The sequence below is a fragment of the Trachemys scripta genome, chromosome 7, assembly GCF_013100865.1.
Source record: "Trachemys scripta elegans isolate TJP31775 chromosome 7, CAS_Tse_1.0, whole genome shotgun sequence".
NCBI classification, from domain to species: Eukaryota; Metazoa; Chordata; order Testudines; family Emydidae; genus Trachemys; species Trachemys scripta.
The window spans coordinates 45,008,825-45,023,901 of NC_048304.1; the positions used below are offsets into that span (position 1 = coordinate 45,008,825).

The 15,077-nt window shown below is 38.9% G+C and overlaps 1 protein-coding gene across 2 annotated transcripts in view; it reads right to left on the reverse strand.

The window, feature by feature from the left end:
- The window catches only part of POC1A (POC1 centriolar protein A), a 114,429-nt gene that overhangs the window by 84,526 nt on the left and 14,826 nt on the right, over positions 1 to 15,077 (reverse strand). For both annotated transcript variants that reach the window (XM_034777414.1, XM_034777413.1), the window contains exons 5-7: positions 12,675 to 12,782; positions 11,030 to 11,145; positions 3,110 to 3,243 (exon numbers count right to left, since the gene is read on the reverse strand). In XM_034777414.1, the coding sequence (XP_034633305.1) occupies positions 3,110 to 3,243; positions 11,030 to 11,145; positions 12,675 to 12,782 (358 nt within the window). The remainder of the gene's footprint in view (positions 1 to 3,109; positions 3,244 to 11,029; positions 11,146 to 12,674; positions 12,783 to 15,077) is intronic.

Here is a 15,077-nt window from a genome sequence, read left to right on the forward strand (position 1 = left end):
ACCTGTTTAAAGTGTCTTACAGTTTTAGTCAATGAAGTGGAGAGTTTCTATAGTTTTACCACTTATCAATCAGTTGGGTAGAAGGTGAGGATTATATGGCCAAAGTTACGTTTGCTTGCAGAATCTTAACTCTGCATTGTTTGGTCTCCTATTTATAAATATAACAATACTAATTTTTTACATAAACTATTTGCTTACAACTTCTACTCTGTTAGTGAAGTTGTCTGGAAGTAGTCACTAAAACCTTCAGAGAAAGTATACATACGGAGTACATATTTACATTTTTCTAATGACTACCCAAGAATGACCTATAAAGGTACTGTAACATTCCGTTCCTGTATGATGAACAAATATCAATGGTGGGCTTGCATACCAAGTCTCATTTGTATGAGAGTGAGTGAAAGTATTTTACAACTTGAAGCACTTAAGAATAAAAATGTGCAGCTACAGCATGATATTTTGCAGCTGCAAGATGTCAGGTCAGAGCTACAAACTCCAGTCTCTCTAATGATCTTTCTGGTATGAGGGGACAGCTCTATTATAATTAAAGACAGCAATATAAACTTGGCAATTCTCCCTATGTAAACTAGAGCTAATCAGACGGTAACACAAATTCCTGGCACTCCAACAGTTGCGTCAAAGCATATTTGAAGGAACTCAAGTCTTTCTTCTTGAAATTTTCGCTTACGAATAACTGTCCCAGAACAGCAATCAGCTGTCAGAAGAACCACCAAATCTGGACCAGGCATATTCTCCCACACAAACTCACAAGTCAAGAATGTCTTCAGAACAAGCTGTTCATCTGGGTGACTAATATTTCTACAATCTTGCTCATTTAAAAAAAAAAAATACATTTGTCTTTTAACACTTCATTTTCAACCACAGTAGTTACTGACACTGATTTAGGAGATGTCTACACTGCCATTAGAAGTGTGACAGCAGCACATGCAGACATCACCGAGCTAGCTTTGAGCTAGCTAGTTCAGGTACCAAAAGCAAAGAAGCTGCACCAGCAGCAGATGGCAGCATGGGCTAGCTGTCCAAGTACATACCCAGGGTCCCAGGCACAGGTGTATAGCCCATGCTGCCATGGCTTCACTGCTACTGTTACTTAAACTAGCTAGATCAAAGCTAGCTTGGACAGATGTACACTTGCTGTATCTCTGTCACTGGGGTGGTACAGACAGCTGTGTTAAGGTTAGAGAGGAAGGGGTAAAGACACAATACATATCACATATAACTTTTTCACCCCCCAAAAAGTGTGTGTTAAAATCAGCCTCTAAATCAACATAGTAGATTTTATAAGGTTGAGGAAATCAACCCAGGGCCAGAACAGATCTGTTGAACCAGGCCCTAAGTTAATACACTACTAAGATTGCACAAGAATGTTTGATTTTTAGAAAAATTGCTCTCTCATCCCCACCTCCTTCCATTACTCCCTAATTGGAGAACCTAACGTGTTGCAATGCAGACTGTAGCAGTCCATCACTGGAGAAGAGTTTCCAGCTGTTGCTAATATAATGTAACAAAGAATGCTGGAATCAAGCAGAAGATGAGAGGTATGTCTGATTGACCTAGACCAGACTCAAAACTGAATGACTTGTATGTCTGTGTCCATATGTATCCAATGCAAAATGGTTATTCCCACATCTGACTAGCTGATTCAAGAAGAATTTAATCATTTCTTTAAAATATAGCCTCAATCCACATAAAACTACAAATGAAGTCTCCTCTAATATTTCACAATGCAGAGTTTAATGACTCTCAGCTATTCACTACCTTTTCAGTTCTGGAGCTACTCCAGGCCAAGGTCAAACTCTCTCATTTATGCAACCACATGGCGACGGTGGGGGGGGGGGAGGCGGGGGAAGAAAAGAAGAGGGGGGGGGAGGGGAAAAAAAAAAAAAAAGTGTGTAGAAATCAGGTTCAAGCTCCTAATAAATACGTTCATCATTTACTAAAAAGACACTCCTCCTCCCTCTGCTCCCCCCTTCTCCTGCTTTCAAACTAGGACTCTATAAAAGGCACAAAGCCCCCTTCCAGTAAATAATTAATGCCCTTGCTCCCCTTAACTGTTAAGTATGAAAGAAAGCAGAGGTGTGTGTGTGTGTGTGCGCGCGCGTGTGTGTTTTTACATGTCCTGTATTTAGCAGATAGCTCGGTTTTGTATTTCATGTAACTCACCCCTCTATACAGCTTCAGGCTAGGGTCTTCAAAATGGGGCCTACAAGAGCTGGGCTTCCAAGTGGGGCTACAAAAGCCCTTTGACTTTGGAAATCCCAGCCCTCAGCCAATAAGGACACTGTTGGGTTAAAATTTAAGTTGTCAATATCATCATCATCATCATCTTGCAAAGGAATATTTTAGAACTTGTTTGCTTTTCATTATTCATGCCTTTGCTGCCTCACTCAGCTTGGACAGTAAAATTAGACTATTTATTTAGATTTAACATTTAAAAAACACAAGAACTCCAAGCACTCTGAATATAATTAGACCTACCGCAACAAAACACCCAGCAGCATAAATACTAGAATACAAATAAGTTAACTCTGCCAATCAGGAATATTAAGTAATCAAATGAAGATAAGTTAACTTAGGCAGCTGCCAAAATGGGAGGACTCCAGAAAAGCTCTCACCCCCAAATCACACCCAGGAACATACCCCTCCTTGTTCCCAGAAACCCTATCAGGCAAAGTAACTAGTCTGTGTATAGAGCCAATTTCCAATATTGATCCCCATGTATTAGCACTTTTTATTTCAGTAGCCGACTCTCAAGGAAAGATTGTTTTTAAATTGTGACAACTTATTTTGTAAAACAATTTTAAAGCCAAATCTAGAACTGAGCTGTATACTGTCTCCCTATTTTTCTTCCTTATGAAAGCAGTACCTTAGATTAATAAGTTACATTTCTTGTCATGTTTTCTCTACATTTCCACCACCACCAATGAAATTTCAGGTTTAATTAAAAATCCAATCAAGGAACCTTAAGCATTATAGGCCGAGAGAATTGAAGCCTAACACTTGACTCAACATCATTTCTCTGTCAATCTGCTGAGTCCACGTGCTTTACGCATTACTTTACAAAAGTAATACTGAAGAGTCTCCTCACCTGATGACCATGAAGAGTATACAGCAGCCTTCCTTCTAGTAAATCCAGAATTTTAAGGGTTGAATCATTGGAGGCAGTAATGAGGTAGTTTCCAGAGGGGTGAAAGGAAAGACAGTTTACCACAGCACTGTGCACTAGGGAAGAAAAAAAAAAAAATTATATATACATATTTACACACACACACACACACACACACACACACCCCCACCCCACCCAACGTCTAAAACCTATTTACACAATAAGTCGTCCCCGTCCCCCCCCCACACACACACACACACACACACACACACACCCTCCAATACTCTGTTATAATATGTTTAATGTGTTTTCTGATCATAATTTTCACATTATGCAGGAACTCTTTTCAAAGCATTCTACAATGAGGGTCATATTCAGGTCTGGGGAAGAGTAAGTTTTGCCAGTTACTCCAAAGCCCGGTTTGGCCCTATGCATTTTAGGTTTAAACCAAAAATTTGATCTGTACACCAAGGTTTTCTCTTACCAGTGAAAAGGGATTCTGAGTCAAAACTGAATATAAAACATTTTTCCACCGAGGCTCTACTTTTCTCAAATTCTAAGCCATCTTAAAATGAAGGCAAAACCTCAAAGCCTGCATCTCAGGGAGAATGTTAAGTAACACTTTTGTGGAAAAAAAAAAAAAAAAAAAATAAAATATGGAAAGTGGTTTTGTTTTGACTTGAAATTTTAACACAAGTGGCGTCTTCCTCCAAAATCTGCAGTCTTAGTTTAAGACACTTTGTAACAGAAGTACCAGCCATCTTGAAAACATATGTTTGATAGCGGCCCTATTTGAAGGTCTAGCATGAGATGTCTTTATAGTTTCAACAAAGCTCACCAAGATATTGAAAGTTTGTTAAAACAGTAAACAGTATTTGGGGAGTTTTAATTTTGATACATGCATGTCCAGTGATACAAGCCTTTCTACATGGGGACAGAGCCTAAGAGCAGTACTTAGAAGAATTAAAAAAAAACTTCAGGAAAAGTCTGAATAGCATTTTTTTTCAAACCTTCTGCAACAAAATGATCTCCTTATATTTATGTATTATAGCATAAATATGCTATTGAGCATATTTATTTGGGGGAACATTATGTGAAGTACTATATGTACAACTGCTTATGCATATGTGATATTACACGATACTAGTAACCACCACTTAAAGATGTTTTGAATATGAAGTCTAATTTGTCTCTTAGTTACACTATCTGGCTCCAAAATGTTCTAGTGCCTTGAATTTATGCTTTATTATAAAAAGAGACAAAGACTAAATTCTTAGTTTTTATTTCAATCCAAGTTGCACATTAAACTTACCTAGTCTTACTACAAACCACAGATAGAATTTTAAATGCATATAACACTTTGCATTATCATTAGATTGTAAAATCTGAAATAATCTTGTTAAGTTAACACAAAATGTAGATATTTTCCCTTAAACATTATTAACAGTTCTCACATCATCAACAATTCTTAAAGAGTCTTTCAAAAACTATGCAAAAGAAGATTCTTAATCCAACCCAGGTAACCTGGAAATGATTACTGCCTCAGGTAAACACTTAACCTTTTCATGTAATTGAAATAATGAATTTAATGCCATCATGTACATTACTTTCCCAACTGGTGGGCAGTGGGGGGGAGGGGGAAAAAACACAAACATTTCTGGAGACAAACTGATCCAGAGATCAAAAATAGAACAAATTTTTACTATAGATATTTTAGTTTGGCTCATGTCACAAGAATAGGGTTGTTAGTACAAGAACCAATCACAATGGGATAATATTTCACCAATAATTTTCTACTGCTAATGAAATGTATATACCTCCACACTCAGATCTATTATCCCCCACTCCATATATCCATTCAGTTAATGGACGTACATGTATTTTATCAAAGGAATAAGTTTCAGAACAGAATACTTTGACCAGAAATATGGTAGCCAACAGTGGATCCTTGGAAGCCCGGGACAGGAAATGAACTACTTCCAACTTCAACAAAGAGCATGGGAACTTTCTAGGGTGGAAGGAAACCATACAAACCCCACAGACAGGCAGCCACAGCTTTGGTGCCCAAGTACTTCTTGGCAACCTAAGCTCAGAGAAAGTTCCATCTGTCCTCCTCTGCCATCAATTATTGCTATTTATTATCTGTACTACCTTAGTGACTATGGACCAACTCATAGATCAGGGACACCACTGTTCTAGGCATTTACAAACACAGAACAAAAAGATGGATTGTAAGCCTCTTGGGGCAGGGACCAAGTATATAATGAGACAACAGATGGATATAGACAGAGGGAGGAATACTAACGATGAGGCAATACTGGTCAGCATTACAGGCAGTGGTCTCAGCAAACTAGCAGCATAATCATGGTCAAGTTTTTTGTAGGCTTCACAGCAAAGGAGTTTTGAGGAGGGATTTAAAGGTGGATGATGAAGTAGCTTTGCAGATACTAATGGGGAACACCTCCCAAGCATATCTGTCAGCATGGGAGAAAGCATACCAGATGTCTGAGAAGCTAACAAGTGAGTAGTAGGGGCTGGGATCATGGGCCAGTAGGAGGTGATCATCAATAGCTCAACTGCTTCCCATACCAGCTCCCACACCTCAAGAGATACTTACCACCACCACCTCCTCCCCCAAACCACTCACACTGAACTGGACAGCAAGAACTGTGATCCAACTCTATTTAATGCTGCAACTAGTGATACCAATAAATGGTAGAGGCAACAGGTGAAAGAGGAAGCCCCGTCACTGACTTGTCTATTTGCCATTCAAGGCTTAGAAGCGTGTATGGCCAATATTAGAGAGACAAGGTATCTCTCCAATATCCTGGGACCAACACTGTTACAACTACACTGCACATAGCCAATATCAACAGCCATTTATGATTAGGCCAGTACTAAGGTCATATGCACATCTCTTTTTGCAGATTTATCCTCTAAAATTGAGTCTCTGCAGTCTATAGGGTGAACTGTATAGTACTATAAGTACTGTGAACAAAATGTAAAGCATGAACTGTGACAATGGTGAGCCCATGGAGTACCAGAGATTAGTTAATATTATTTTAGCAGCCATTGACTAGAATATAAATTAAGATGGCCATAACATAACCTCAATAAAGGTGGTTTCCATTGTACATCTATTGTTCTATATTTTTTATCGTTTCTTTGTTCTTGATCAACTGTTCTAATAAAAAAATATAGTCATGTTACCAAAAAAAATGTGTAGGGCTGTTCCAGTAGACTAATGTAAGCACAATGTGAACTGACAAACTTTGGGCACTGCAGAGCCAGCAGAGTTTGCTGCTAAAGTACTGTAATCTGGGATCACCCCTGATCTGATGGCTTTCTCACAGATTCATGACTTAAAAAAAAAAAAAAAAGAGAAGAGAAATAATGGGAAAAACCGAAGGAAATCCAAAGGATTCTAAACTACTATTAGTAATACAACCTCTGTTCTCCCCTGCTGCAAATGATGCCTCCCCCTCCCCATGCCAAAAATTTAAACAAAAAACAAATGTGGAAAACAAATATTTTGGCAATGCACAATGTGATCAGGATAATTGTCCAGGGTACTTAACTCTATGAAATCTGCATTATTATACTATTTTTTGTGACCTAAAATGTACAATGTGATATAGTAATTTATTCCATTTATACTTATTACGTATGGAATAAATTACTATCAACCTTTATTATTAATTTGTATTGTGGTACCACCTAGGAGCCCCAGCCACGGACCAGACTCCATTGTGCAGATGCAAATAAACACAGAACAAAAAAAGTTGATCCCTGCCTCCAAGTGGCTCATATAGCATTAATCTAGTCCCCTAAATTATTCTGTTACTAGCCAGAACCCCCAAAGATACTTCTATTGACATCTCTGAGACTAATGCAAAATAACCAAGTACAAAGACAGATGGCGGACATGGAAAATGTCTTTCACTAGGCTACCTCTAATTATTTATGCAGTTGCTGTAACTAGACTGGTAAGAGATGTCACTATAACCTTATCCTGCTACCTAGAAGAGTAGTGCATCACGCCTAATACACATAACGGCTTCACACTAATAAAATGTTATGTCTGAGTAAATTCAGATAGTCATTCTGAAGAGTCCACTATTTACTCCTCCTAGATAATGAGGAATTGAAGGTTAAGTCATATCACTGGGATGCTAGTTTTCCTTATTTTGCAATATGGCATCAGATTTGCCCCACACAACAGGTCTGAACATATTAGTGAATTTCATACCAGTAATACGGCTATACAGACTTTTTATGGTTGATTTCCTGTACAGGAGTACTCTTCTCAGTGTAGTAGGTAAACAGTTCATTTGTCTGCTCATTGAGTATGTCCAGGTTATTTATAAGTTAGTTTATTGAGACACACTATAGAAAAGCAGAAAACAAATTGTAAAACCTTTAACTATCATTTACAAATTTGCAGTTGGAACAAAGTCATGGCAACAACAACAACAGACTAATCAGTGGTTGGGTAACAACCACAGCATTATTCACCTCTCTATCGGGGGGAAAAAACACTACTTATCAATTACAGCTCTTTAATCAATCCAATTTGACTCTTAAAATGGATTCCCTTGAAAATCAAACAAACGTGTCAGTTTCTTAACATGATTATATATTGAAGGAAAAGATGCCCTCTAGTGGAATTTAGTGATTTCATGGTTCTGTTCTTCTAAAAATATAATTTCATTTTCAAATGTGCGATATCTGTAACTTCTATCTAAATCATATTAATTAGGTATATAAATCCTTATGCAAGAAAGAGAGATACCCATTTGTATCTGCAAAGCAACTGGCATGACTTCACTGTGCCCATAACCATTGCAAGTTATTAGTTTTAATTTATTATTTCAATCTGACAGTTTGGTGTCTAATTAGGATTTATGCAGTAGCTGGTTTTACAAGATTTCAATAACAAAAGTGTAACAATAAAATGCCACTCAGGAAAAAGATACAGTTAAAATTCCAAGAGACAAAAATAATCCTGGCAGTCAAATGGCAACTAAGCCACACTGGACCCAGACAATTTAATCTCTCTAAATCATAAGCAGGAAGAGATCACTGTAGAGCCAAATAATGGTGTGGCTGGAAACACATGATGTATATCCTGCCACTGCATAAAAGCTGATAAGTAGTTTCAGATTGCCCTTTACCCTAGTTTAAGGATTTAAAAAGTTATGCCTGTTTTAACAGCAGAGGTTTTATATCCATTTCCAAGTTTCACTAATACTCACACAGTTTGGAGTAAACACTTCTCTCAATACACAGACAACTTTGCTAGTGGAGTTGTGGCCATCAGAAAGAATATACCCCCTTTACCTCAGACATTCATATTTGGTTTGTATTGAAATTCTTGGTTACAACTATAGTGTAACCAATAATATGGTGACATGCATGCACCATCCACAAGCATTCTGCACTGCACCTCTTCTAGAAGGTCTTTGTTTCCCTTAACATATGTTCATCAACATAACTGTTGATACATTGGAAAGGGCTCACAGAAGAGCCCAATAACAATTAAAGGATTGGAAAACATGCCTTATAGTGGAAGACTCAAGGAGTTCTATCTGTTTAGCTTAAAGAAAAAGTTAGGAGGGGACTTCATCACATTTAATAAGTATCAACATGCGAAACAGAAATTTAATAATAGAGGGCTCTTGATTCTAGCAAGCAAAGGTATAATGTGATCAAATGGCTGGAAGTTGAAGCTAGACAAATTCAGACTAGAAATAAGGTGCAATATTTTAACACAGAGTAATTAATCATAGGCACAACTTATCAAGGGTTGTGGTGGATTCTTCACCACTAGACATTTTAAAAATCACAACTGGATGTTTTCCTAAGAGATGTGTGTGATGCTCTGTACCTCAGGGGAACACCCTATACCCCCATGTTCATCTTTATAAAATGATTGTGTGGTATCCAATGCACAGTTTGTCATGTTGGGTGTCTTCGGAAGGGTCATGATGCACTGAGCATGGCTGTTACAATGATGTTATAGTAATTGTTACAGTAAGGTTATAGGTTATAATTTCATGTATATAGTTATGAGGCTGAAAACTTATCCTCGTGGCTTAAAGCAAGCCTGGGCAAAAACTCTCCAAGAACAGAGAGGCAGTTCACACCTCATCAGGGCATGCATGGGACAAACCCAGCCCAGCCTCACAGAAACAAAGGACGCTGGCCCAGGCAACAACAAAAGAATCTGTTAGACTCTTGAGTGAGTCACCCCCCTTCCTTTGGGTCAGTTTGGAAATGCAATGAGGTAATGCTCAACTGACTCTGAAGGGAGGCGGAGGGCAAAGCCAAGAGGGAAGAAAGGACATGATAAAAGGGAGAGACATTTGCCATGCTCTCTCTCTCCCCCACCTACATCTACAGACACCACACCAAGCGAATGAAGTGCTGATCAAAGGGAAGAGCCTGGCTGAAGAGCAATCAGCCAGCCTGTGGTGAGAAGCATCTAAGTTTGTAGGAACATTGAAAGTGTTAAGATCAGCTTAGAATGCGTTTTGCTTTTATTTCATTTGACCAAATCACTTAAAGTCTACCTTTATAATTAATAAATCTGTTTATTCTACCTGAAGCAGTGTGTTTCGTTCAAAGCGAGTCAGACACTCGCTTTGGGATAACAAGCCTGGTACATATCAATTTCTTCATTAAATTGACGAACTCATATAAGCTTGCAACGTCCAGCGGGCATAACTGGACACTGCAAGATGGAGGTTCCTAGGGTTATGTCTGGGACCGGAGATATTGGCTAGTGTCATTCGGTTGCACAATCCAAGGAGCAGCTTACATGCCAGAGGCTGTGCGTGAACAGCCCAGGAGTGGGGTTCTCACAGCAGAGCAGGGTAAGGCTGGTTCCCAGAGTCAAGGATTGGAGTGACCTAACAGATCACCAGTCCATACAACACCAGAGGGGAACATCACAATATGCTCTAGTGCAAACTGGAATTAATTCAAGGAAGTCCTGTGTCCTATGGCCTGTGTTATACAGGGAGTCACACTAGATGATCACAGGCCTTAAAAATCTATGAACAGTAAAAACGGCTCTATATATGCGTGATTACAGTTCTGAAGTTTGCAAACTGGCTCATTAAAACACTGCCACTAGGAAGGATTATTTACTAAAATGTGGTTAAGCAGGGACATGGTCACTAAACAAATGAGTGCAGCAGTCTCTGAAGGCTAACCCTAGGGACTATCTCATCACACTTAGACTACGAGGAGAACGTCATGTAGCTTTGAATTTCAGAAACCCTCAGAAAGAAAGGAAGGTACGTTCTCTTTAAAAAAAGAACAAACAAACAAAACAAAAAAAACACAGTGCTGCTGTTCACTTGCTTCCTTATGGTACCAAAGGACTATGACAGCCTCAGTGGCCTCTTTGCACACTTCCTGATTTACTATTGAACGTGTTCCTCTCAAAGCATTCATCTGTAACAAGAGTTTAAGCACATGCTTTTAGAGGTAGATATGAAGGAGGAGCTGGCTACTCAGGAGATGTGACAGGACAGCTCTGCTCTTTTGGCATTGCTACAGCTTTCCACACCTTTCAGCCATATGTACATTCACTATTTATTAATAATATAGGGAAGCTAGAGAATGATTAGTTCTCCCAGTCTGACTTATGTAAACAGATGCACAAAGCTGAAAACATTGTTGGGTAGGGAGATAGCACAGGCTATATAAAGACCAGAGGTGCCAACAGTTTAATTTAGAGCTGGCAAGTTTTATTTTCAACTTGTAAAGTGAGCAAGAATTCATTGCAAGCAATTTTTTTCCCCCTTTGCCTAGCCTCCTGAGGATCCAATTATTAGGTTAAACACCACAGTGGAAAAAAACAAAAGAAACAACTCTCTTAGGTCTGTAACTTACCTTGATAATGCTGAAGTAGTCTATTCATCCTAACATCCCACACCTTCACTGTGTTATCTGTACCAGCTGCAGCAATGCATGTACCACTGGGATGAAAATCCACATGATTCACAAACCTATAAAGAAAAATCCAACAGTTTAAACTTGGAGGGATCCCTTACAAGAAGGAGCATTACGGTATGTTAGTGAAATAATATGGGGGCAGGAAGAAATCTGACTTAAAGATGCTAAACACGGCTCAAGTCAACTAACATTTATCTTGTGCTTCTCTCACACCCTTAAGGCAGGATATGATATAGCACTATTTTATATATATTTGTATTAAAAAGAATTTGATGACAATTACATGAGTTTCAGAAGCAAACCTTCTGGAATTTTGTAGATTTAGATGTCTTAACATTAATTTTCAAAAGTTAATATTTAATAGAAGCAATTATTTTTTACTAAGATCACAGGAGTTCTTAATTGGTGCTTATGAGATACAACATGCAGCCATATCCTTTGAACACATTGTTGTTTAAAAAAAAAAAAAAAGTATAAAATCGATCCTTTAAGGTGCTTTGTAACTCTTGCTCCATTGATACAAGCAAGACATCGGATAACAAGAAAACTGACTGCCCTATTAGCATCCTTACATTGCGTCATATTAAGAATACCACCAAGAGCTTATATAGTGTTTTTCATCAAATTCTCAGATCTGTTGTGTGGAGGAACCATGTGTACTAAAAAGGCTTATGAAAAACAACAGTATTGTACCATGACATTAACGAGATCAGAATCAAAGGTCGTGACATTAAATACAACCTTAATGACAAATTCAGATGTTATCTTGAAACAAGAGAATTGTATGAAAGGGAAAACAAAAAGGCAGTATGCAGTTACTGGTCTATTGAGGAGGTGTGTGTCAAATGATGCCATGGAATCGGAACCTAGAAATCATGGGTTCTGGTCTCAGTTCGATCATTGACTTGTTCTATAACCTTGGACAAGTCCCTTAATCTTGTGGTGGTTCAGTTTCAACTATAAAATAGGTATAACACTTCCCCACCTCACAGACGACATGTAGGAGGTTTGATTAATTTTATGAATGGTTTAGAGAGCCTAGAATGAAAGGTACCGCACAAGTGCAAAGCATTATTGCAAAGACCTTTTAATTATTGAACTTTATTTTTATTGTGCTCTAAATTAATGAAGTTTTGGCAAATCTAGTGAAGAGAAGTGAGCTTCAAACCTCCTTAAGTTTCCTAGAACGAGAGAGAGTGTGTGTATGTATGTATGTATGTATGTATGTATTGGGGGTGGGAGGAGGCAAGAAGAGATGTGAAAAGTTTCATTTAATGTGGTTTTGTCCTCAGCAGAATGTGGCTAAAATGATTTCTAAGAACTGTTCTCATATCTAGGCCACTAGATGGATGTTAAAACATGTTTAGCTTCATTTACACTAACATCCATGTCACTTTCAAGCCCAGCAGTAAGGGATCTGGAAGGAATGGTTGGTGACTAAAGGTCATTTCTGTGTAGCTAGGATCTATGCGATTGTGCAGTCAGTCATGATTTAACCTCTGCCTAACAGTGAAAAAAGTGTGGCAGGCTCAAATAAGACAGCCTTGTGTGTCTTGCCCCTGTGCATTCTACTGGTACTCACCCACCGTGCTCACAAAAAGAATGTATACATTCTCTGCTGGTTTTATCCCATAGTTTGATAGTTTTATCATCGCTTGCAGAAGCTATTAGTCTTCCATCTGGAGAAAATCTAAAATAAATACAGGAGTTATAGCAAAGTTCAGAACTAACAAGAAGCTGGAGGGGATAGACAGTATGGGCTAGATCTGGATACCTTACTCATGGTAGGATACATCTTAGGGTTTGTCTACAGCAATATTTAGTTCACAGCATGCTGGGACGTAAATCCACCCCACACTAGCCTGCCATGCACTAAATGTCATTGTGGACCCTGCTGTTCTCTAGTGCACTTCGATCTACTCACATTTCAAAGCAGGGTAGATCAAAGTGCACTAGGGAATGGTTAGTGTGTAGCAGCAAGGTCCATGGACACTTAGCATATGGTAGATTTACACCCCAGCTTGCTGCAAATTAAATGTTCATGTACACAAGTACTTACTCTGAGTAGTCCCACTGATGTCAATACGACTACTTGAGGAGCAAGGGTAGCCGAATGCAGAGCTAAATCTGCAAAGCTGATTTCTATGATTACTGAGAAAAGCAACCTAAAAGGACTGAAATTATTGAACAGCATGCAGATAGATTAAATGACTCTTCAGAAAAAATGGTTAAACTGATTTCAGATCATCTATCCTACTTGTTTTCAAGTAAGGCTGTTTCAAGTGCTTCATTTCTAGGCCCTGCTTCGGACAATTTCTAGATTCACTACCAGTAGGAAAGGTAATTTATTTGTCCTCAAAATGACTATATTTCTGGTTAAGGCTGTTAGGAGAAGTTCAAAATAGACAACAGTAACTGTAGAAACACTATTTGACATTACCAGAAAAGTGCAACCTTAAGCCGCCCTCTCCAACAATGTCACGTAGGCAAGTAGTACCACGGAGATCGACACATCTACTCACATGCATAAATCTTTACAGGATTAAGGCTTTAGGTTGCAATGAAAGAATTACAGCCATGTGTATAACATAATGGGTGTGACGTTGCACTATATGATTTTATGAAAATATGCTGAGTGTGAATATAATGTAACTGGAATATGCTTCATGCAAAAGGTCTCATGTAAGGTATCATTACAAATCTTATAATCTACTGAGTGTGGTCATCCTGTTTGTATGTATCTATCATTCTTGTATCTGAAACTAGAATATGAAATATAACTCTGAGGGCCTACTGTAATTATGCAAAGTGTGGGCCAGTAACGGTGGTTTGGAATCTTGATGGCTCTCATCAACCAGGACAATTGACTGTGGATGGCTCTGTTTGCTTGCAGGCCTTCCTGTGAGTCAGGCTGGGAGGAATGAAGGCTTGGGGTCTCACAGGACATGTGACCATGTCACCTGGTACTGAAATCCATCTTAAACCTGGTGCTTTCCCATTTAGAAGGGGGGGGGAGGGGGAACCCCAGAGAGGAACAAAGGACTCCCCCCTTGTGCAAAAGTTATATAAGGGAGTGGAACAGAACAAAGGGGGCTGAGAAATCCCCTAGCTACCACCTGAGCTGGAACAAAGGCTGTACCAGGGGAAAGGATTGTGCCCAGACTAGGAAGGCATCCAGTCTGTGATAGAAGCTTATTGAAACATCTCTGAGGGTGAGATTATCTGTAATCACTTTCTTACTGTATTAGGCATAGGCTTGCGTGTTTTATTTTATTTTGCTTGGTAATTCACTTTGCTGTGTCTGTTATTACTTGGAACCACTTAAATCCTACTTTCTGTATTTAATACAATCACTTTTTACTTAACCCAGCGTATGTATTAATACCTGGGGGGGGACAAACAACTGTGCATATCCCTCTATCAGTGTTATAAAGGGCAAACAATTTATGAGTTTACCCTGTATAAGCTTTATACAGGGTAAAATGGATTTATTTGGGGTTTGGACCCCATTGGGAGCTGGGAATCAGTGTTAGAGACAGGAACACTTTTTAAGCTATTTTCAGTTAAGCCTGCAGCGTTTAGGGGACATCGTTCAGACCTGGTCTGGGTTTGCAGCACACAACCATGTCTGGCTCAAACTAGGCAAGGTTCTGGAGTCCCAAGCTGCCAGAAAAAACAGGTTAGAAGTAGTCTCAGCACATCAGTTGGCAAACCCAAAGTGGTTTCTGTGATCCAAGCCGTCACAATGGGGATAAACACTATTTCCAATATCCAATCAGGGTATGAAGAAGTGAAATAGGGCTGAAGTAACTAGACAGTTAGCTTTTCTTCTGAACAGAAAACACAAGAATGGCCATACTAGGTCAGACTAATGGCCCATCTAGCCCTGTAGCCGGTCTTCCAACAGCAACCAGTGCCAGATGCTTCAGAGGGAATGAATAGAACAGGGCAATTTATTGAGTGATCCCTGGATGGGGACCTCGTT